The sequence below is a fragment of the Geotrypetes seraphini genome, chromosome 2 (assembly GCF_902459505.1).
Source record: "Geotrypetes seraphini chromosome 2, aGeoSer1.1, whole genome shotgun sequence".
Classification (NCBI taxonomy): Eukaryota; Metazoa; Chordata; class Amphibia; order Gymnophiona; family Dermophiidae; genus Geotrypetes; species Geotrypetes seraphini.
In genome coordinates, this window is record NC_047085.1 from 329459661 (window position 1) to 329482812 (window position 23152).

The window sequence follows — 23152 nt, forward strand, 5'->3', positions numbered from 1 at the left end:
CCATCTCTGGCAGTACTCATGTCTTTTTCATCATTCCCTCTGTGAGAAATTCTCTAACCCCTATTTGTCCTGTTTTAATTTGATTATAAGATCTATTGAGCAGGAATTGTCTCTTATAAGTTAATGAACAGCATTGTATATGTCTAGTAGTGCTATAGAAATGATAAGTAGTAGTGTTTGAAGGGGGAAGGAATGAATGGCATCCACTGTGACTGGTTGAATCATCCCTGATTTCAACCAATGCACCTGCTCTGAACTTGACTGAACTTGATTATATAATTACAGATGTAATGTAATGTAATGTAATTTATTTCTTATATACCGCTACATCCGTTAGGTTCTAAGCGGTTTACAGAAAATATACATTAAGATTAGAAATAAGAAAGGTACTTGAAAAATTCCCTTACTGTCCCGAAGGCTCACAATCTAACTAAAGTACCTGGAGGGTAATAGAGAAGTGAAAAGTAGAGTTAGAGGAAAAATAAAAATAAAATAAACATTTTAACAAGACAGCATTGATCTAAATACTTTGGAAGGTAGAAGAGAGGAGAGAAAGGAATAGAAGCAGAAGGGGGAGCCGTTGAACAGTAGAATTCTGGAGAAATTTAAATGATAGAAATAGAACAAAACAAAGACAAAAGGCAAAACAATAGATAAGATTAAAGATAAATCATAAGCTGGAAAGAAAAATAAAATAAAACTTTGTCTTCAATCCACGGTTTCAGCGTCAGTGATGAAGTGGAGCAAGTAAGGTCACATGGTTTTGTTGTTTAGATTTTAATGATCTAGTAATATTGACTGGTGGTAGAATGTATTCTGAGCCCAGCAGACCGGCTTTCATTTTTTATAAGTATTTACTCATAGAAACATGATGGCAGATAAAGGCCAAATTGCCCATCTAGTTTGCCCATCCACAGTAACCATTATCTCTTTCTCTCTCCGAGAGATCCCCCATGCCTATCCCAGGCCCTCTTGAATTCAGACACAGTCTCTGTCTCCACCACCTCTTCTGGGACTGTTCCATGCATCTACCACCCTTTCTGTAAAAAAAAGTATTTCCTTTGATTACTCCAGAGCCTATCACCTCTTAACTTCATCCTATGCCCTCTCATTGCAGTTTCCTTTCAAATGAAAGAGACTCAACTCATGTGCATTTACATTATGTAGGAATTTAAACATCTCTATCTTATCTCCCCTCTCCTGTCTTTCCTTCAGAGTATACAGATTGAGATCTTTAAGCCTGTCCCCATACGCCTCATGACGAAGACCACGCACCATTTTAGTAGCCTTCCTCTGGACCGACTCCATCCTTTTTATATCTTTTTGAAGGTGCGGCCTCCAGAATTGTTCACAATATTCTAAATGAGGTCTCACCAATGTCTTATACAGGGGCATCAATACCTCCTTTTTCTTACTGGCCATACCTCTCCCTATGCAACCTTGCATCCTTCTAGCTTTCGCCGTCAATTTTTCAACCTGTTTGGCCACCTTAAGATCGTCACATACAATCACACCCAAGTCCTGCTCTTCTGTCGTGCACATCAGTTTTTCACCCCCTAAACTGTACCATTCCCTCATTTTTTTTGCAGCCCAAATGCATGACCTTGCATTTATTAGCATTAAATTTTAGCTGCCAAATTACAGACCATTCTTCAAACTTCACCAGGCCTTTCTTCATGTTATTCACACCAACTGGCATGTCTACTCTATTGCAGATTTTGGTATCAAACGCAAAGAGGCAAATCTTACCTGACAACCCTACAGCAATATTGTTTATAAAAATGTTAAAAAGAACAGGCCCAAGAACAGAGTACTTGAGGCACACCACTGGTAACATCCTTTTCTCAGAGTGATCTCCATTGATCATTATCCTCTGTAGCCTTCCACTCAACCAGTTCTTGACCCAGCCCGTCACTTTGGGACCCGTCCCAAGGGTACTTAGTTTATTTATTAGACGTCTGTGTGTAACATAACATAGTAACATAGTAGATGACGGCAGATAAAGACCCGAATGGTCCATCCAGTCTGCCCAACCTGATTTAATTTAAATTTTTTTTTTTTTTTTTTTAATTTTTTCTTCTTAGCTATTTCTGGGCAAGAATCCAAAGCTTTACCCGGTACTGTGCTTGGGTTCCAACTGCCGAAATCTCTGTTAAGACTTACTCCAGCCCATCTACACCCTCCCAGCCATTGAAGCCCTCCCCTGCCCATCCTCCACCAAACGGCCATACACAGACACAGACCATGCAAGTCTACCCAGTAACTGGTCTAGTTCAATATTTAATATTATTTTCTGATTCTAAATCTTCTGTGTTCATTCCACGCTTCTTTGAACTCAGTCACAGTTTTACTCTCCACCATCTCTCTCGGGAGCGCATTCCAGGCATCCACTACCCTCTCCGTAAAGTAGAATTTCCTAACATTGCCCCTGAATCTACCACCCCTCAACCTCAAATTATGTCCTCTGGTTTTACCATTTTCCTTTCTCTGGAAAAGATTTTGTTCAATGTTAATACCCTTCAAGTATTTGAACGTCTGAATCATATCTCCCCTGTCTCTCCTTTCCTCTAGGGTATACATATTCAGGGCTTCCAGTCTCTCCTCATACGTCTTCTGGCGCAAGCCTCCTATCATTTTCGTCGCCCTCCTCTGGACCGCCTCAAGTCTTCTTACGTCTTTCGCCAGATACGGTCTCCAAAACTGAACACAATACTCCAAGTGGGGTCTCACTGTCAAAGGCTTTGCTAAAATCTAAATACATCACATCTAGTGCACATCCTTTATACAATTCTCTGGTCACCCAATCAAAGAAATTGATCAGATTTGTCTGACAAGACCTACCTCTAGTGAATCTATGTTGTCTTCGGTCCTGTAATCCACAGGATTCCAGAAACTTGACCATTCTCTGTTTTAAAAGTGTTTCCATTAATTTGCTTACCACAGAAGTCAGACATACTGGCCTGTAATTCCAAACCTCAGGCTACCAAGCACTTCTATTATCCCAAATGCTCTACTTCTTATTCCAGATGAAGGTAAGTCCCATCATCTACCTAATCCAAAACTCCAACACAAAGATGCCTTAGGCAACAGAGGCCTCAGAAGACCCAACCCCAGCCTCAACAAAATTCCTAACAGCCTTTTGACTTTGTCCTAGGCAGTGTCTTACAGCCTCTTCCTCAGATTCTTCCCATTGGGGGTCATCTCACTTATTTCCATCAATGTTGGATCCTCATTACACCAGTCAACTGGGTCCTACAAATTTTGAGACAAGATTGCGTTCTTCACCTCTGAAAACACCTCCAGACCATACTCCAAGACAATCTTTATTCAATTCCCATCAGACTACCCTTCTTCTACAGCTCAGTGCCATTGAACAAGTTCCTTTACAGGAAAGGATCCGAGAGTTCTACTCCAAGTATTTCCTAATACTAAAAAAGACTGGCGGTCTCCATCCAAAAGTTACTTATCTTTATCCAGGATTGATCCTGGATAAAGATAAGTAACTGGATAAAAAAAGTAACTTTTTTGTTATTATCTGGACTTTTCAAACATTTCCTTGATTGTTTGTATTGCACAGAGCAAAATAAAGGAGGTTTTTTAATGCTCATGAGGTTTAGCCTGACCTTAAAGCCATTATTATGGCTGGCTTGTGCAACGTGGTGTGAGGCTTTTTCCTCCTTTCATGTTTGACTGGCTAGAGCGTATGCAAATGATCTGGTACAAAAATATTGAAATTTGTATTTTATGCACTTAATGGTGAAAGAGTTGTTGATTATTTATTGATTGGTTTTCACTTCACTGTTTTGTTTTTGTTATAAAATTTATTAATGCCATATCCCGCAAGCATTTGAACCAGGTTAAATGTGAGTAGGAATGTGCACAGTTTCAACTAAGTTGGTTTGACCTCAAGGCACCTGGATTACTTTTAGATCTGTTGAAAAAAATTTGCCACATTTTGCTTTACTTGTCCCATGAAATCCATGGCTGGCCTTCCAAAACCAGAAATCACCAATGTAGATTTTCTTTGGACTTCCAGTAGATTTATTTTTATCAGCAGTATGTTTTTCCAGATAAGACTGCAGCTTAACTGTACAGAGATGGGGATCTTGGATCAGTTTATCAAATTAGTTGCCAAACCTTTTTAGCAAGTAGTTTACTAGGGGTTTGCATGCAAAATAAAGCCTAAAAGAAACAGCATGGTGTTTTTATATTTTTTAAATTGCTCTAAGCTTGTTAAAACAGCATTTAAATGTAATTTCTTTGTGTGTTCCTTGATGCCAAAACATCATCACTTTTAGTTTGTTTTGAAGCTGAGTCACTTTTCAAACAGAAGTTCACCTTATTTATGTCTGTTAAAGCCAATAAACTTTTGCCATAAATATCCCAGAATTATTGCAATAATGATATGTGAACATAGCACTCGGGATAACGCACCAGCATTCAATTTCCAGTTTCACTGCGGATTGCAGGAGACAGCTGGCTATCTCCTGCGGTCTGAATATCAGGCAGCATAGGGTTATCAAATTTCTTCATTAAAAAAAGAGGACATATGGCCCTAAGCCATTCCACCCCAGCTCCGCCCCATTCTACCCCCAGCCCCGCCTCCCTATGAACCTCGTCTCTTCTTTTTCCAAAACCCAGACAAACAGTTGGGATTTGGAAATCCATCTGGGCACCCGGACTGTTCTCTATAGAGGACATGTCTAGGTTTTCCTGGATATCTTGTAACCCTCAGGCAGCAAGAGTTGAAATCCGATTAACACTGTTTGTGGCCTCGGCCAAGTCACTTATCCCACCATTGCCTCAGATAAATGTGTAGGAGCCTTCTACAAAGAGCATTAAGCCCTTAAAGCATGGTTAACATGTGAAAACAGGCTTCCGTGCAACTGCATTAAGGTGTTTTATAGAAGTTTGCTTCTTCCGCACATTACTGAATATTTCAGAATTTTGTTTTCAGAAGGTGTGGCGTGGAAACATTAGTCAGCTAGTAAGTTGTACTTGCTTCTAAATAGGCATTGAGGCCCTGATTCTATAAAGGGCGTCTAAAGTTAGGCACTTAGATCAGCGCACCTAACAGATCTAGGCGCCTAACTTACTTTTTTTTAATTTTAAATTAATTTTCTAATAGGTACCTACAACTTCCCAGTGGACATCTACACCAAGGAGCCTACCAGAAAGTAGGCGTGGTTAGAGGCGGATTTGGGGCAGAGTTTGGGGTATGGTTTGACTTAGTCGCACTCATTTAGCCCACGAAAACCCTGACCTAAATGGCAGTGCCCTATGGATTCAATGCCTCAGTTAAAGCCCAACAGGACTTGGGAATGCTAATAGTACTTAAACAAGTAATGGTCACTGGCCATAAAAAACTCCACCTGCTTTTTTTCAATGAAAATAGTAATAGGAGTATCCCTTCAATAGTCCAAGGAAAATACAGAGTCCTATATAGGTAAAATATACGTAAGCAACCACATACATCAAAAAGATATCAAAAGTATCCTAAAACTACTTATCACAAGCCGAACCTCAAATCCCTGCGGGAGAACCCATATATTTTACCTATATAGGACTCTGCATTTTCCTGGGACTATTGAGGGGATATTTTTCATTGAAAAAAAGCAGGTGGAGTTTTTTTATGGCCAGTGACCGTTACAGGTTGGCTTACTTGTTTAAGTACTATTAGCATTCCCTAGTCCTGTTGGGCTTTAACTGAGGCCTTTTTGTCCACCTGTTTGGTTATTTAATTTTGTATATTAGGAGTTTTTCTTTTACTGTTCTCAGAAGAGAATGGACTTCTTATTACTTATATTGATAATTGAACCATTATGTGTCATGTAAGGAAAACTTACATTGTGAAATCTTGCACTGTAACTGTGGCAAATCTAACCTGTAAACTGTCCGTAAGTATCAAATTGGGATAAAACGTGCACTGTAAGGATAACTATAGCAAATCGTAACCGGTAAACTGTATATTATGTATATGAATATCAGACACCTAATATGTACCAAGTTAGGATAAAAATGTGTATTGTAATCTTGTACTAAAATTATGTATATTTAACCTGTAACCTGTTCTGAGCTCTTCGGGACAACGGGATAGAAAATGAAATAAATAATAAATAAATAATTTGTGTATGAGAGAAAGAGAAGGGAAGAACAGGGAAGGGGTAAAATGTGGATCTCACGGATCTAAAACCGCAAGTCCTTAAAAATCTGAGGTCCATGCCGCTTGTGGTTAGTTTCTGGCTCTGACAGACCTCGATGACAATTTAGCGCTGACGGATCTGTCTCAGCATAGGGAGGGAAAAGTATTAGGATCCGTCAGCGCTAAAATGTCATCGAGGTCTGTCAGATCCGGGGACCTCAGATTTTAAAATTTACTGGGGCTGCAGGAAACCGGTTTAAAGGATTCATTTTAGAGCCGCTCCAGCACTAGTCTCTGGCTCTGACAGACCTCGATGACATTTTAGCGCTGACGGATCCTAATACTTTTCCCTCCCTATGCTGAGATGGATTCGTCAGAGCTAAATTGTCATCAAGGTCTATCAGAGCCAGAAACTACAAGTGGCACGGACCTCAGATTTTTAAGGACGTGCGGTTTTAGATCCACCAGGTCCATCAGGTCCGCGTTTTACCCCTTCCCCAGAAGAACATTATGGACAGGTAAAAGCAAAACACAATTTATGAATCATACCAAAACTTCAAAGTAAAAATTCTACAAACAACATCCCAATTGTAGATAGTGGTAGATGTCCTACTGCTGTCTCACCAGCCAATCGGGCTCATGTTTTTTTTTTTTTTTTAAACATCCGGCAAAGGATGCCTGCAGTATAGGTGTCTGAGTAGCACCTACTGAGGCATCTAGGCATGCCTACCGATGCCCAAGGCTGGCATGGGCACGGTTTCCACCAGAAGTGGCATTGGGTATCCATAAGCGTCCCTATGCATCTCAGTAGGCAGGAGACAGACGCCTTAAATGTAGGCCTGTAAAATACTGGCCTACATTTAAGGCGTCTGTTTGAAAAATAAAGACGTGATTCTCTAAAGGACGCCGATGCGTGATTGACACACGATCAGTGGCCACCAAGATCAGCGTCCTTTAGAGAATGAGGCCCTAATGGTTTAGTAAGAACATAAGAATAGCCTTACTGGGTCAGATCAGTGGTCCATCAAGCCCAGTAGCCCATTCTCACAGTGGCCAATCCAGGTCCCTAGTACTTGGCCAAAACCCATGCTACCGACCAGAGCAAGCAGTGGCTTCCCCATGTCTTTCTCAATAACAGACTATGGACATTTTCCTCCAGGAAATTATCAAAATCTTTCTTAAAACCAGCTACGCTATCCGCTCTTACCACAACCTCTGGCAAACGCGTTCCAAAGCTTAACTATTTTCTGATTTAAAAATTTTTCCTCCTATTGGTTTTAAAAGTATTTCCCTATAACTTCATGGAGTGTCCCCTAGTCTTTGTAATTTTTGATGGAGTGAAAAATTGATCCACTTGTACCCGTTCTACTCCACTCAGGATTTTGTAGACTTTGATCATATCACCCCTCAGCCTTCTCTTTTCCAAGCTGAAGAGCTCTAACCTTTTTAGTCTTTCCTCATATGAGAGGAGCTCCATCCCTTTTATCATCTTGGTCGCTCTTTGAACCTTTTCTAGTGCCGCTATATATTCCTTTCACTCCAAAGGAGAACAGCAGATCACCCCCTCCCCAAAGTAGAAGATCAGTCTTCCCTCACCCCTCATTCCTACAAAGACCCTAAGCAGTACCTACTTGGGAGCAGGGGGGGGGGATCCTTATTGTGTAAGTTCTAAGGGTAAAAGTAATCCCCAGCCATTGCTGCCCTCTCTGATGCTGGATTCCGAAATGGAGGCTATGACCTCTAGTGTTAGAAAAATCTGTTACAGTATGATATTTACATGGCAGCTAACACATTGCAGTTAGCTACATCTCCTGAGGTGGCGTCAAAAGTATTGTACGTTATCTGCTGTGTTAATAGTTAATATGTGGTAGCAACCTCTGTGTTAATTGTAAGGCGTAGGCCCCATCCTTTCCATGCCTCCTTCCACTGTGGCTGTTTGATTTGTGAATTCCTGTGTGCTGTTAAGATGCTGTAAATGATAGCAAATAAAGACCCAAATGGTCCATCCCGTCTGCCCAATAGTCACATGCATTATAAAGTCATGATTAATCTGTTTTTTCTTTTCTTTGATATTTTTGGGATATAGACCATAGAAATCCACCCTATACTGTCCAACTACTGGAGTTCTCTTTAAAGCCTAATCCAGCCTATCCAAACCATCTTGTCATTTGTGAGCTGCAGACTGTAAAAGTCTGTCCAGCACTGTCCTCATTTCCAAATTATTGGTGTTTCTGTCGAAGCCCTCCCCAGCCCATTCTTAACCAAATTGCCATATACGGGACACAGAAGCCCGGATTCTGTATAGGACGCCCGGGAGGAGTGACCTATACAGAATCGGGCCTACACTAACCCCGATTCTGTAACCGGCGTCCATATTACAGACACTGGTTACAGAATTGGGTTAGAGTAGACACCGCCCACCCGACACCCCCGATCACCGGCAGGAGGGTACCCAGCCCTTCCTGCCGGAACACTACCCACCCGACACCCCCGATCACCGGCAGGAGGGTACCCAGCCCTTCCTGCCGGAACACTACCCACCCGACACCCCCGATCAATGGCAGGAGGGTGCCAAACCCCTCCTGCCGGAACGCCGCCCACCCTACACCCTGATCGCCGGCAGGAGGGTGCCCAACCCCTCCTGCCGGAGGACACCTCCCCACCCAGACCCCCCCATGCTAATGCCCCCCCATGCCACGCTAACACTCCCCGATGACCCCCCTAATCTCCTCCCCCAAACTAATCTCTTAATTGTGGGCTGGCTGGACGGGTCTTGGTGCCGTCCAGCCGGCAGGCTCGCCTCATCAAAATGAGGCGGGCTTGCCCCTTCCCGGCCCATCCCCGCTAAGCCTAAGGCCTGATTGGCCAAGGCCTACAGCTGCCTAAAATTGGGACGCACTTTGCAGAATCAAGGCCAGACCGTGCAAGTTTGCTCAGTGCCAGCCATAGTTCTTCATTTCATACCATTAATTTTCTAATTAGAGATCCTCTGTGTTCATCCCATGCTTTCTTGAATTCCATCACCATTTTCATCCTCACCAGACCTCCCTTGGAAGGGCGTTCCAAGCATCAGCCACTCTCTGTTAAAAAAAGAATTTCCTAACATTATTCCTAAGTCTACCACCCCGCAACTTCAATTCATGCCATCTAGGCCCTGTTAGTGAGGGCCTTTGTTGTTTACGCACAGTCATTTCCATGGTTTGCAGTTAAATCTGTTAATAAGCTTTTTAAGACGACAAAGGTTTGTAACACTGCTTGTGGGGTAATGAAAAGCAGTTCCACAATCAGTTTTGAGAGAAGAAGTAGTATTAAGATTTCCTAAAATCGTATCTATGGAACCAGCATCACAAGGTGTCTAGGTATTGCCAGATTTCACCTTTTTATGAAGCAAAGATAATTTAACGATTAATTTACTGACAAATATCTATTTTCTCTTTAAAACTGAGGTAAATGTAGCACTCTCTTCTATTGTGTAATAAATGGTACAATGCTTGTTTCCCTCCGGGCAAGGAAGAAAGGCCGCGGTAAGGTGCACATTAAATTTTGTTGAATAATGTCAAATAATTGATTTCCAAAAGGCTGCAAGAAGCAATGGTTCAGCACAAGTAAATTATTTATATAAATTTACCAAAGATGGCTCTCTAAAATAGTACTGCTTGTAAACATTTTATTTCTCTTCTTTCCAGGTTACTGTTCTACTCAAAGTGGGAATTCACAAGGTACGTGTAGTGTTTTGTTTTCTTTTTGAATCACTGAGTTGCCAACTTTAAAGTTGTTACCAATCGAGATTGACGCGGGAACAAATTTGTCCCTGTCCCCGGTGGATCTGTCTCCACCCCCTTCCCGTCCCTGAGAGTTCTGTCCCTCTCCCTGCCCCCTCCCTGCAAGCTCTGTCGTCATCTGCACAAGCCTCGAACACTTTAAAATCAAGGATGGGACAGAACTCGGGATGGGGATGGAGATAGATCCTACAGGGACAGAGACAAATTTGTCTATGTGTCATTCTCTAGAGCTCTGTTACAAATCTTAATAGCACTAAATCTGGATATGACTTTTGGCAACAAACCCAAAAGGCATGGCTATATGTATGTAGAGTTCTTAGGTGAGCTCACAGTTGCATCTATACAACAGGTGCTATTGAGGTAATCTGCATGGGACGTTCCTGCTTTCCCTCTTCAGTTCCCCCCCCTCCAAGGATATTTTTCTTTTTTTTTATAAATCATTATCCATTTTAAAGCCAAAAATAAGTGCAACATATTATAGTCAACTTACACTTTAATAGCACTTAAATTCAATCAGAATTATATTCTATGACAAATACATATATCATACCCCCTGTCTACCTATCCAAAAATTTGCACTCAAAATTAAAAATATCTTCCCACCCACCCCCACCCTGGATGTGTAATACCAAAGGGGAAAATCAACAATCACTCCTTAAAGAATTTTGCCAATGGCTCCCAAATATCCATAAACTTCCTATAATGTCCCTGTTGTATGGCCACTATACATTCCATTTTAAAAGTGTGACATAGAGATTCCCACCAAAAAGTATAATTTAACCAATCCCAGTTTTTCCAGTTCCTCAAAATAAGTTGTATGGCAACCCCTGTCATTATAAAGAGAAGTTTGTTATTCCGAGCAGATATTTGGCTTTTAGCCCTCATTAACGTACCAAATAGGATGGTATCATATATCAATGCCACTGGATTTTACAATATTTTGCCTTTTTTTTCCCTTAGAAACACTAAAAAGTGACAGGCTCATCCTAAAGCACAGTGGTTTTCTTTGGATTTTTCTGTGCCAACCTTAATCCCGATGCAGTAAGAGTTTTAACACAAAAAATCCTTAGACAATCTATTGTGCTAAACAGTAGCAAGTCAGCACCTACTGAACTGAGAATTGCTCCCAATGTTAAAAAAAAACAAAACAAAAAACCAGCATTGCATTTTGGCACGGGCTTTTACTTTTTTAATGCCTGGGGCAGAAGCAAAGATCCTGTGTGGGAGCAGCAGGGTCATCTGAGGTGACATGCAGCCTTTTAGCTCAGAGGACTCTTGGCCAGGTGAGCTTTGGCTGAGCAGACTTGCCACAAGAAAAGCAGTGTGTATGAAAGACATGTGGTCTGATCCAGCACAGCGCTGGGAAAGATAAGTGTTTTTCATAACAGTATTAGTAACATTATATACTGGCACCCAATCCGGACTCAGTCTAATTACATTAGCGGGAAACAATTTTATGTTCTTTAGGATTTTAGAAGAGGGCTCTCAGTGCATGTGGATGGAAATTTATTTAAATATTTGAAAAGTATTTATTATTGAAAAAATATTTATTACTGAGGAGGGTTTTTTTTTTTTTTTTTTTTTTTTTTTTAATGCCGATGAGGTAACTCTAATAGTAGCCTGAAAGCTTATAAAATTAGCAGCAGGCATGAGTCTGAGGCTTTTTCTCCCCCTTTACAAGATTCCTGAAGCATAGTAGTGGCTTTTTGAGTTTTAAGTCCACAGTGCATTGTTGAGCCTTAGGAAGAAGTTTAAAATTAAGGAGTAAAAAGTGAAATCTCTTTTTTTGAGAACAGAATTTGCACTAAGGGTATTTGAGTTTTTTGATTATTACAGTCCCTTTGTGTTTGTGAGTGTGGAGTGAGTTATTGGGTTGTCACCCCCAGCTTGAGGTTATCTAGTCCATTGCAATCCCAGGCTAGTGGTTCCCAAGACCCAGGCACCCCAGATCAAAGCTTACCTGGCCTGGGCACCTGGCATAAGGATGGCCTCAACCAGAAATCCTTTGTGCTTCTGTGCCTTCCCCACCCGGTACCTTTTTTTTGAAGTCCATTGGAGCTCTCCCTGCTCCTGCCTGTCTCCATCACCGCTCTCCGATTGGCTGCAGTCAGTTCTTGCCGGACCAGGCAGGAACGTGAACAGCACGCGCCTGCCTTCTGCGCCGCTCTGCCCGAACAGAAGAGCTGTCCGGCGAGGGAGACAGGCAGGAGCAGGGAAAGCTCCAATGGACTAAAAAGCCGCCTGTTTACGGCCTTTCAATACCACTGGCTTCATGGAAACTCAGTATGCTGGTTTAATTAATATATATTTTATTAATAATCAACAACAGGTTACAAGAACAAATCTTTACAGCATATAGAGCTGACAGTATGCCTCAAGCGCTTGAGTATACCTGGATGTCTGTCCTCCTTTCATAATCACAAAGGCTGTCTCTTTATACAATTCTTGACAGCTTGAGGCCACGTTGGCACATCATATTGTTAGTTTTTATTGGTCACTTACAAACGTCCTTACATTTATCAGTTTATTAATTGGTTCATAATATCTGTGTCATACCATACGCGTATCCTGTTTACTAAAATAACTATCTTTTCCCGGCATATGTCGTTTTAATCATCCTGTCAGCAATTCCAAGCCATCGGCCAATAAAAGCCTGCTCATCACAGGATATTCTTGCAAAATAATGTATTTTTATATTCTTGGTCAAGACATGTTCTCATCCATCTTAGATTCACTTCCCTGGCATTACAGCAGATGTAATACCAGTTGCCATGTAAAAGAATAAGTTTCGTTTCATTTGCTCATTTTAGCATAAGTTTCGCTTGACTTGCTGATTTCAGCAAGCATAGATTGTGCAAAGGCTTGACAGTTTTAGTCAGAGCATTCTCAGCCATCTTAGGCCTTTAGTTGTGTTTATTGGCCTAATATGTTAGGGGATTTCAGGGGGGGTGGGTGCTCTTCACCTCTAGTTTCACAGAGGACTTAAACTTCTTCACCTGTATACCTGTACAGGACTCTCTCTCTCTCTCTCCTCCCTTCTCAGGACTTCAAAAAAAGGTACCTTGTGTGTGTGTGCCTGTGCTGCCTAAGGGTTTTTCGCTGGGGGGATCCGGGTGGGGATGGGACTTTTGGGGAGTGTGGGGTTTCAGGGGGGGTAGTGGCAATCTTTTGGGGGAAGGGCAAGCTTTTGGGGAGGTGAGAGGTATCGGCAGGAGATTTCGATGGATGAGTGGGCAGGGAATATTCTCTATGGTGGCCATACCGCGTATCCCCAAGGGTACGCATAACGCATGTTGAGGAACACTGATATAGAGTTGGCAGGTTACAATTTGCCATGGTTATCCTTAACAATGTAAGTTTTTTTCAATACAAGTTTTTATCCTAACTTGACACACACTAGGGATCTAATACCAATATATGTGGAGGGGCATAATCGAAAGGGACGTCTAAGTCCGTTTACGTCCATCTCACAAGTCGTCCAAAGTAAAAAAACAGCTTAAGACATATTTTCAAAAGATACATCTAACTTTTTTTTTTTCATTTCGAAAATATATGTCCTGCTGATCTGATCGTCCAAGTTGCTAAATCATCCATCTTTATACCGCATTTTCATCCAACTTTTCGTCCAAGTCAAAAACGCCTAGAACAAGCCCTTTTGGATGTGGGAGGGGTCTGCAAAGTGATGGACCGAATACCCAGATATGGCACCTAAATAGTGGGGTACCTTACAAGGCACTGCTGTGAACTTCACAAAAAGGGTGCCATGTCTTCTCCTCACTACAGCTCCCTTATAGGTCATGGTGAGCCCCCCCAAACCACCTCCAGAATCCCCTAGACCCACTTATCTACCACCCCAATAGCCCTTATGGCTGCAGGAGCCATTTATATGCCACTACAAAAGGGTTTTGGGGGTGTATAGGGCAGTGCACATGTTTAAGTATCAACGCAGTGATTACAGGGGCTTATGGGCATGGGTCCTCCTTTCCATGAGTCCCTAACCCACCCCCAAGTTGACTTAAGCTGCCTCTGTGCTGGACGACTAGGCTTTCCTATGCCAGGCGGCAAGATGATGATGGTCTGGAGGCTGAATTTTAAAGTTGTGATTAAAATATTTATGGGGATGGGGGGAATCGTTGATCACTGGGATAGTATGTGGGGGTCTGTTTTATGTGTTTTCAGTGCTTATCTGGTGACTTTAGGTGGGTTTTTGTGACTTAGACCATGTTTTACATGGTCTAAGTCACAACGTCCAAGTTCCGTCTAGGCTCTGTTGTAAAACTTTCGGTTATACATGCTGTACGACTAAGTCTAAGCTGTCCCACGTCCCACCCAACTCCCGCCCTTGATACGCCTCCCGAAACGCCTTGTTTAGCTTTGGTCGAGCAGCGGCACTATGTAGGCCTAGGTTGTTTAGAAATATGTCCAAAACCAGGTTTTATTATCGGCACTTGGACGTATTTGAGAAATGTTCGTCCAAGTGCCGACTTAGGCCAGTTTTTGGACATTTTTCTCTTTCGATTATGAGCCCCATAATGTACAGTTATAGGCTGAATTTGCATAGTTACAGTGGAAAATATTTCAATAGAAGTTTTTATCCTAATGTGACACATACCAGAATCTAGTACCAATTTACATTTCTTAGTACGTTAATCCAGGGGGAGTTAGGTGAAGTGGTATGTTTTTATTGCTTTCCTAAAGTTGAGGAGTCCTTTAAAGCAGGGGTGTCCAACCTGCGGCCCTGTGAAGTATTTTGTGCGGCCCTGGTCGAGGGCGATGCAGTGTTTTCCTCTGCTGCCCCCGGGTGTTTACCATCTTGCCGGCTCCTTCCTGTGTCTTGCTGCAGCGTTTGAAAGTTTGTGCGGCCCCAGAAACATTTTTTTTGGCCAGTGCGGCCCAATGAAGCCAAAAGGTTGGACACCCCTGCTTTAAAGGATCTGAACTGTGGGGGCAGTTGATTCCAGTGACCTGGTGCACTCCTGCACAATGGGCCTATAACAGTCCTGCTATAATCCCAACAATAGGGCTAAGAAACAGTATTTTTCCATCCCTTTATATTACACTTCTCCCTCCCTATTAGCGGTTTCAGCATTCACGGTTTTGATTATTCACGGTTTTTAGCTTGCTGGCTCCTCCCCCCAAATTACATCAGCTTGCATAGAGAAATCGCTAATTCCAAGCATTTACAGAGATAATCTCTGATTCCCAGCACTTTCTTCACCATGTTTTGCCTCTCCTTCAGGAACAGGCCGGGTCTCCCACCATGTTATTCGCGGTTTCACTATATTCACGATGGTTTTTAATAGAAAACAGTAAATAACATGAAAAAGTTATTTGCGGTTTTTCTGTATTTGCGGTTCTGTTAATCCCCTATCACAGCGAATACAGAGGGAAAAGTGTACTCATTTTTGGTATCCTGAACATTAATGGGTTGATCTCACTCTGGGCTCATTGTTTCCAAGTATTCGGTGGCTTTACACTATATTTTCACTTCATAGGAGTTTTCTACTCAAATAATTATTGGCTCAAGAATTTCTTACAATTTTAGAAACATTCACCCCAGAAATATTTTCAGTCATAGAAGGCCTTGCTCCCTAGATGTGTGGTTGAATTTTTTTTCTTTTCCCTTGTTCTCTTATCCCCCCTCCTTTACAATGCTGTGCTAGAGTTTTTAGTGCTGGTCACTGAGGTAACAGCTCTGATGCTCAAAGAATTCCTATGAGCGTCCGAGCTGTTACCGACGCGGCTGGCACTAAAAACACTAGAGCGTCTTTGTAAAGGAAGGGGTTAAAAACAAATTCTTACAATAAAACCTTTCCTGGTTTGATTTCAAATATGTTAGATAAATAAGGATATATCTTGGGTTAACTCCATCACCTTATTTGTCATTTCCTCTGTCTTGAAGAGAAAGCTTTTTTCAGATTCTGGTCTACTACAGCAATATTAAATATTCCCCTTCTTCCTCTCATTCACCTTGGCTTTCAAGTCATCAAATCCTCTTGGAGTTTCTGTCTTTTTATCTTTTTTTGACAGTTTTCTTTAGTTTTTACTTCCCTTGTTAACACTTTTCTGTGAAGAATTTTCTGTGTAACAATGGGAGATAGCTTAATAAATGTATAAATTTATCTCTGGTGTTCCTAATTTTTTTTTCTCAGTGCCCATGTGTCTAGTACTATGCAGTTTTTGGCTGTCATAAGTGTCCAGCTAAAGAGAAGAGGCTGCATGGAGATTAAGTCTGCAATTTATTTTTTATTTTTTTGCAACCCTAGAGCTCCTAGGTCATCCTTTTGTGAACTTTTGGCCTGTGCTTCCTGCACTTGCTTGGAAACTCAGACCTTCGGGCACTAGAATCTAGAGCAGTGGTTTTTTAGCCTGCCTTGGGGAACCCTTTGCATGCATGTCACCTCATGCATATTCATTAGGGATATCTTGAAAACCCGACTGGCTGGGGCTTCCCCAGGACAGGTTTAAGAATCACTGTTCTAGAGGCTTGGGAAAGCCAATGCATGAGTATGGAAATGTAATGTAATGTAATTTATTTCTTATATACCGCTACATCCATTAGGTTCTAAGCGGTTTACAGAAAATATACATTAAGATTAGAAATAAGAAAGGTACTTGAAAAATTCCCTTACTGTCCCGAAGGCTCACAATCTAACTAAAGTACCTGGAGGGTAATAGAGAAGTGAAAAGTAGAGTTCGAGGAAAAATAAAAATAAAATAAACATTTTAACAAGACAGCATTGATCTAAATACTTTGGAAGGTAGAAGAGAGGAGAGAAAGGAATAGAAGCAGAAGGGGGAGCCGTTGAACAGTAGAATTCTGGAGAAATTTAAATGATAGAAATAGAACAAAACAAAGACAAAAGGCAAAACAATAGATAAGATTAAAGATAAATCATAAGCTGGAAAGAAAAATAAAATAAAATGAAGGACGGATGAGGGATGTTCCTGGTGGCAGAAGTAATTTAAGCTCTGCTTTGCTCACCCAAATTGTCTTTGGTTCTCTCCTGCCTCTGACTATTCAATCTCACAGTCACCCTCAGCTGAAGAGATTTGATGCCCAAGTCCCCGCCCATGCTACCTGTGCAGTGCAGAAGTCGTTGGTATATTTAAGTTACCAACGTCAGTAACTCTTGCACATGCTCCTAAAAACATAAGAATAGCCTTACTGGGTCAGGCCAATGGTCCATCTAGCCCAATAGCCCATCTTCACAGAGGCCAATCCAGGTCACAAGTACCTGACAAAAATCCAAATAGTAGCAAAAGTTCATGCCACCAATCTAGGGCAAGCAGTGGCTTCTCCCATTTCTGTCTCAACAGCAGACTATGGACTTTTCTTCAAGGAACTTATCCTAACCTTTTTTAAAACCAGCTACATTAACTGCCACATCCTCTGGCAACGCATTCCAGAGCTTAACTATTCTCTGAGTGAAAAAATATTTCCTCCTATTGGTTTAAAAAGTATTTCTGTGTAATTTCATTGAGTGTCCCCTAGTCTTTGTAATTTTTGGTGGAGTGAAAAATCAATGCACTTGTACCTGTTCTATTCCACACAGGATTTTGTAGACTTCAATCATATCTCCCCTCATCCATTTCTTTTCCAAGCTGAAGAGCCCTAATTGTTTTAGTCGTTCCTCATACGAGAGGCGTTCCATCCTCTTTATCATCTTGGTCACTCTCCTTTGAACCTTTTCTAGTCCCGCTATATCTTTTTTGAGATAAGGCAACCATAATTTAATGAAATATTCAAGGTGAGGTCACACCATGGAGTGATATACTTAATCTTGTTTACCATCCCCTTTTTAATAATTGTAAGCATCTGGTTTGCTCTTTTGGCCTCCACCGCACATTGGGCAGAATGTTTTAATGTATTGACTACAATGACACCCAGACCTTTTTCTTGGGCACTGATGCTCAAGGTGGACCCTAGCATCTGTTAATTATAATTTGAGTTATTCTTCCCAATGTGTGTCACTTTGCATTTGTCCACATTATTTATTTATTTAAAACATTTATAACCCACATATTCAACATCTATGCGGGTCACAACGATATATACATAATTAAAATAAAACTCAACAAAACACATAAAACACAGCATAAATGTACAAGCTAAAACCAGTGCCCTAAAAAAAAGGCCAAATAACTGCTAAATTACACATTGCCCAGTCTTGAAAAGGCCAATTGGAAAAAAATAAGCTTTCAAACTTTTCCGGAATGCCAAGAAATCAGAAATTAGACGAAAGGAATCTGGAATTGAATTCCATAATGAAGGTCCAGCCACCTGAAACATTTGGGATCGATTTACAACTTTAGTGACTGAATGAATTGGGGGAATGACCAAGAGGTCTCTAACATTAAATTTCATCTACCATTTGGATGCCCATTTACCTAAGGACTGCCTGTAATTTTTCACAATTTGCATGTGTTTTAACAACTTTGAACATTTTTGTGTTATCTGCAAATATCACCTCACTCGTCATTCCAATTTCCAGATCATTAATAAATAAGTTCAATAGCACCAGTCCCTGTAAAGTTCCCTGTGGCATTCTACTATTTACTCTCCTCCACTGAGAAAAATGGCCCTTTAACCCTACCCCCCTGTTTTCTATCTGATAACCAATTCCTAATCCACAATGATCATGCCATGACTCTTTAATTTTCTCAGGAGCCTTTCATGAGGAACTTTGTCAAAAGCTTTCAGAAAATCTAGATACACTATATCAACTGGCTTACCTTTATCCACATGTTTATTCACCCCTTCAAAGAAGTCAAGCAAATTGGTGAGGCAAGATCTCCCTTGGCTGAATCCATGCTCTGTCCCATTAAATTATGTTTGTCTACGTGTTCCACAATTTTATTTTTTATAATCATTTCCACTATTTTGCCCAGCACTGAAGTCAGGCTTGCTGGTCTTTATAATTTCTCAGATATCCCTTAGAATCCTTTTTAAAAAATCAGCTTAACATTGGCAACCCTCCAATCTTCAGGTACTACAGACGATTTTAGTGACATCTTACAGATCACTAACAGCAGGTCAGCAATATCATGTTTGAGCTCTTTCAGTATCATGGGATGTATACCATCCAGTCCAGGTGACTTATCACTTTTTAACTTGTCAATTTGGCTTAGCACATCTTCCAGATTTGCCGAGATTTCTTTCATTTCCTCTGCATCATCACCCTTGAAAACCATTAATGGTTCAGGTAGATCTCTTACATCTTCTTCTTGCCCCTTTCCTTTTAATTCATTTTCTTCTCTTCAGTACTGCTCTGTACTTCAATTAAACTTTTATGCTGTCTCTCTCTGATCCACTTTAAATAACTAACACCTTTCTGCTGGCTTGCTGTACCTTACTTTTGGCAAAAAGGTGAAACTCTGTGCTAAGGCTTTTCTAAGGTCTCTGCTCAATCCAGTGCAGGGTATCCTATGTTTGTCAGAGCAGTGAGTGAACTGAACCATTTTTTTAAAATGACACTCCCCTTTAGAGGTTCCCTAATATTCTAGTACAGGATGTTGATCAGAGACTCAAGAATGTTATTCGGGGCAGTAGTTATGGGAGGGAGACAGGAGAAATCATTCCTCCTGTTTCCAGATTCATGCAGTGAATGCATGGGTATGCATAGTGACTCTAAACTGAAAACAGTGTCTACTTCAAATTTATGATCAGTGGCTGTATACAAAAAAAAAATCACAAATATTAAAGAAATGGGCTTCAAAATCCACAGGAAACTTTGACTCCAACAGTGAGACAGCAGTCCCTTTAACAGGTTATCGTTATTCTCATTGGCCCCACTGTGGGAAAAAAACAGAAGAAAAACTCCTGAATAGGAGAAAAAGTTCTCAGGTTAACCCCCCCCCCCTCCCGCATACAATCACCAATATGATACAGTCCACTGTACCTAAATTAGAAAAAGTTAAAGACCTCATAAATACAGAAGAACAATTTTTCAAATTGTCACTTAGCTTAAACATAATGTCTCTTCGTGGCGTTCTCATTTCTTCTCTATGTGTCAAGCGATGATGGTAATCCAAGCAGATGTTCCTTCAGATCAATTCATAATTCTCTTCTCATGTGTAATTCTTGGCAAGAGGCTTTGGACATTGGGCCAGTGAGAATAACGATGACCTGAGAGGAGGTTACTGCTGTCTCGCTGTTGGAGTAAAAGTTTTCCTGTGAATTTTGAGGCCCATTTCTTTAATATTTGTGATTTTTTTTTTTTTTTTGTATACAGCGACTGTTCACAAATCTGAAGTGGACATGGTTTTCAGTTTAGATGTACGTTATGTAAGGTGTCCATTCCTCTGATTTTCTGATAGGTTGATGCATAGTGAATTCCATGAGGAGGTGTTCCTGGCATTTCACTATGTTCCTGTTGCATCAAGAACTGGATTTCAGAATCTCTCAGCTCTTAGTCTGAGTCCAACTTTCATGAGGACCAAGGACACTGATCTGCATGTCAGAGTGAATGAAAATCTTTCACAGGAGTGAATTATTAACCCAAATGATAAAAGTGAAACCTAGAGCAAAACTAGCATAAGTTAAGATACCTAAAATAATCGTATCACTAATGACATTCTACTTAGTATAGCTCTAGAAATGTCAATGGCATATCCTATTTCATGGAGTTGGCAAATGAAAATGAGCAGAAAAAGCACAAAGGTTTTATGGGCTTTTTGTGTGCTATCAGTAGTGCATGAGCTAAGAATGCAGAGTTACAAAAACAAAAAATGATGAAAACAATAAAAAACAAATGCATTCCTGGAAACAACATGGGAAACTAAACAAAACAGAAATATTCTGGCTGCACACTCCTAGTTGGCAAACCCTAAGAGTCCCAACACCCTTCAGAGCTGTAATACTGTGTGTGGGATGTGTATGCTGTGTCATAGCGAGAGATGCAGACCACTCAAGGCACCGTCTTCGCAGGGGTGCAGATACCTCTTCTCCTCTCCACACACGACCTACCTCTTCAAATGATCACCAGCAGTGAGCAGCATCTCTAACCTGCAGTTCACATTGGCCTTAGCCCTCTCTCTGACAATACTTCCTGGTTACGGGACCAGGAAGTGATAGCAGAGGGAGAGCTGAGGCCGGTATGAACAACAGGTTAGAGATGCTGCTGGCAGTCATTTGAAGGGGTACACAGGGAGAGGGGGGCATGTGGGGAAGAGGGGTGCATGGCAAGGTGATTCCGGGTACCACCATCCCAGCGCTTACTTCCCTCGCTATGCTGCTCTGTTTATGTGTATGAAAATTCAGCCCATAAAAAATACTCCCCATATACTTAAACATAACTATGTATATTTCACCTTCATATTCCATTTCCAACAGTGGATGTAATTGTGTTTTTTAAAAATCTTTTCCTAGATGGATTATACCACTCGGGACTGGTTTGCAATGAGACCCTCATGTTGCAAAGATTACCAATATGTGGCCAAGAATTTGAAGACTTAATGAAGAAACTGGACACTAAAAAGTGGTGCAATCTAACAGAGTTTATTATGTGAGCTTCCTAATTTTGTTTCTGATATTTCTTATTTGTTGAAAATAATGGTAAAATGCAGAGAGCACAAAAGGGTTCCACAAGAGAAATGAAACACAAAAATTGTGGAACAGAAGATCGGATATACCAGTTGTAAACATAAAAGCAACCCACAAAAAAGGCACAAGTCACAAGTGATCAACAGTAAAACCAAATGATTTTTTGTGACTTTTTTATTTAAAAAAAATATATATATTTAAGACAGCCAAGGACCAATTAAGACCCCTGAGGAAGGCATTTTCAGTTATGCTGAAACACGGCCCGTGTTGGGTCACTTGCAATTTTATATATTATTTGTTTTTTACTGGGTGTCACTTGTGACTGTATACACTTCTCCCTCCATATTCACGACTTCAGCACTTGCGACTTCAGTTAGTCATAGTTTTTGTCTTGATGGCTCCGCCCCCCCCCATATGACACCATCCTGGAGTGCCGAGAAAATTCAGCGTGTTTGTTTTTTGTTTTTTTTTCCAACGGGGTTGAGCAAACGCCAGCATCGGAGAAAAGTGGGCAGAGAGAAAATTATAGCACTTGCAATCGCAAATAACAATGATAAGTTTTATCACAATTTCACGGTATTCGTGGGGGCTATACCAAAAAACCCATGACTATGATTTGTAAAAGTTATTCATGTGTTTTTTGGTATTCGTGGGCCATCTTTGAATTTATCCCCCTTGAACATAGAGGGAGAAGTGTATATCCTTTGTGGATTGTTTTTGTTTTTTGGATGCTTATTAAACTACAACTGGTACATCCAATCTCCTGTTCTACAATTTTTTATTGGTTTTGTGTTGAAAATAATGATGACATTTACCTGTTGGGAAGAAAATAAGTAATCTGGGAGAGTAATGTAATATTTGCCTAAAGAAAACCTGGAACCTCTTGATTTCCCAGGTAACTGAATTCAAATGACATGAAACTTATCTAGAGGGGTACAGTATGTGGCTTAAATTATCATCCATAAATTGCAAGCATGGGTTGCAAAATTTAGCTACCATTTATTGCAGATTGCAGAAGTAATACATGCTGGCTACACTCGAGTCATGTGAATATTCGGACCTTGGTCATCAATGCTGTTTCAGGAAAGTTTTATCAAAGAGGGGATCTGAATGCTGTAAAATGGAGGAGATAAGAAGAACTAATAAGAAGACAATTAGTGTGAGTGTATAATGTGCAGTACTGACCTAAACTATAAATATATTTGAACTACAACTGAGGAGAATTGAGATCCTTCCATACTATGGCAGAAAAACCATAGAACTATAAAACAGCTTTTAGAGGTCCTTTTACTAAGCTGTTGTAAGATATGGCTTAGCATGTACTTATTTTGGTCTTTCTCACACACTAAAGCCATTTTTACCATAAAAACCCTGACTTTTTTATTTTTTTATTAATGGCTTATGCTGCTGTGGCCATTAAAAAAATTACTATGAGAGCACTTGCTGCCGCCCATTTTGTCGGTGCCAATGGCTCCCATTTTATCTGTATGCTAATCAGTTAGCTGTTAGCACACAGTAATGTAGATGCGCTAACTGGTTAGTGCAGGAATGCCGATTCCCCACCCCTAAGCAAACCACAAAGAGGCTCTTCAGATCTGCAACAGCAGTGATGCAAAAGAAACAGATCACAGGTGGACTGCACCAAAACAAAATCTCTTTATTATAACAATCACTCAACGTGAG

The 23152-nt window shown here is 40.8% G+C and overlaps 1 protein-coding gene across 3 annotated transcripts in view; it reads left to right on the plus strand.

The window, feature by feature from the left end:
- The window catches only part of RAMP3 (receptor activity modifying protein 3), a 275933-nt gene that overhangs the window by 97903 nt on the left and 154878 nt on the right, over positions 1 to 23152 (plus strand). For 2 of the 3 annotated variants that reach the window (XR_004538034.1, XR_004538035.1), the window contains exons 2-4: positions 9829 to 9861; positions 21296 to 21431; positions 22478 to 22628. Coding sequence is in view for 1 of the 3 variants with exons in the window: in XM_033930188.1 (XP_033786079.1) it covers positions 9829 to 9861; positions 21296 to 21431 (169 nt within the window). In the remaining 2 variants the exon portion in view is untranslated. The remainder of the gene's footprint in view (positions 1 to 9828; positions 9862 to 21295; positions 21432 to 22477; positions 22629 to 23152) is intronic. The other variant, XM_033930188.1, reaches the window with a different exon arrangement.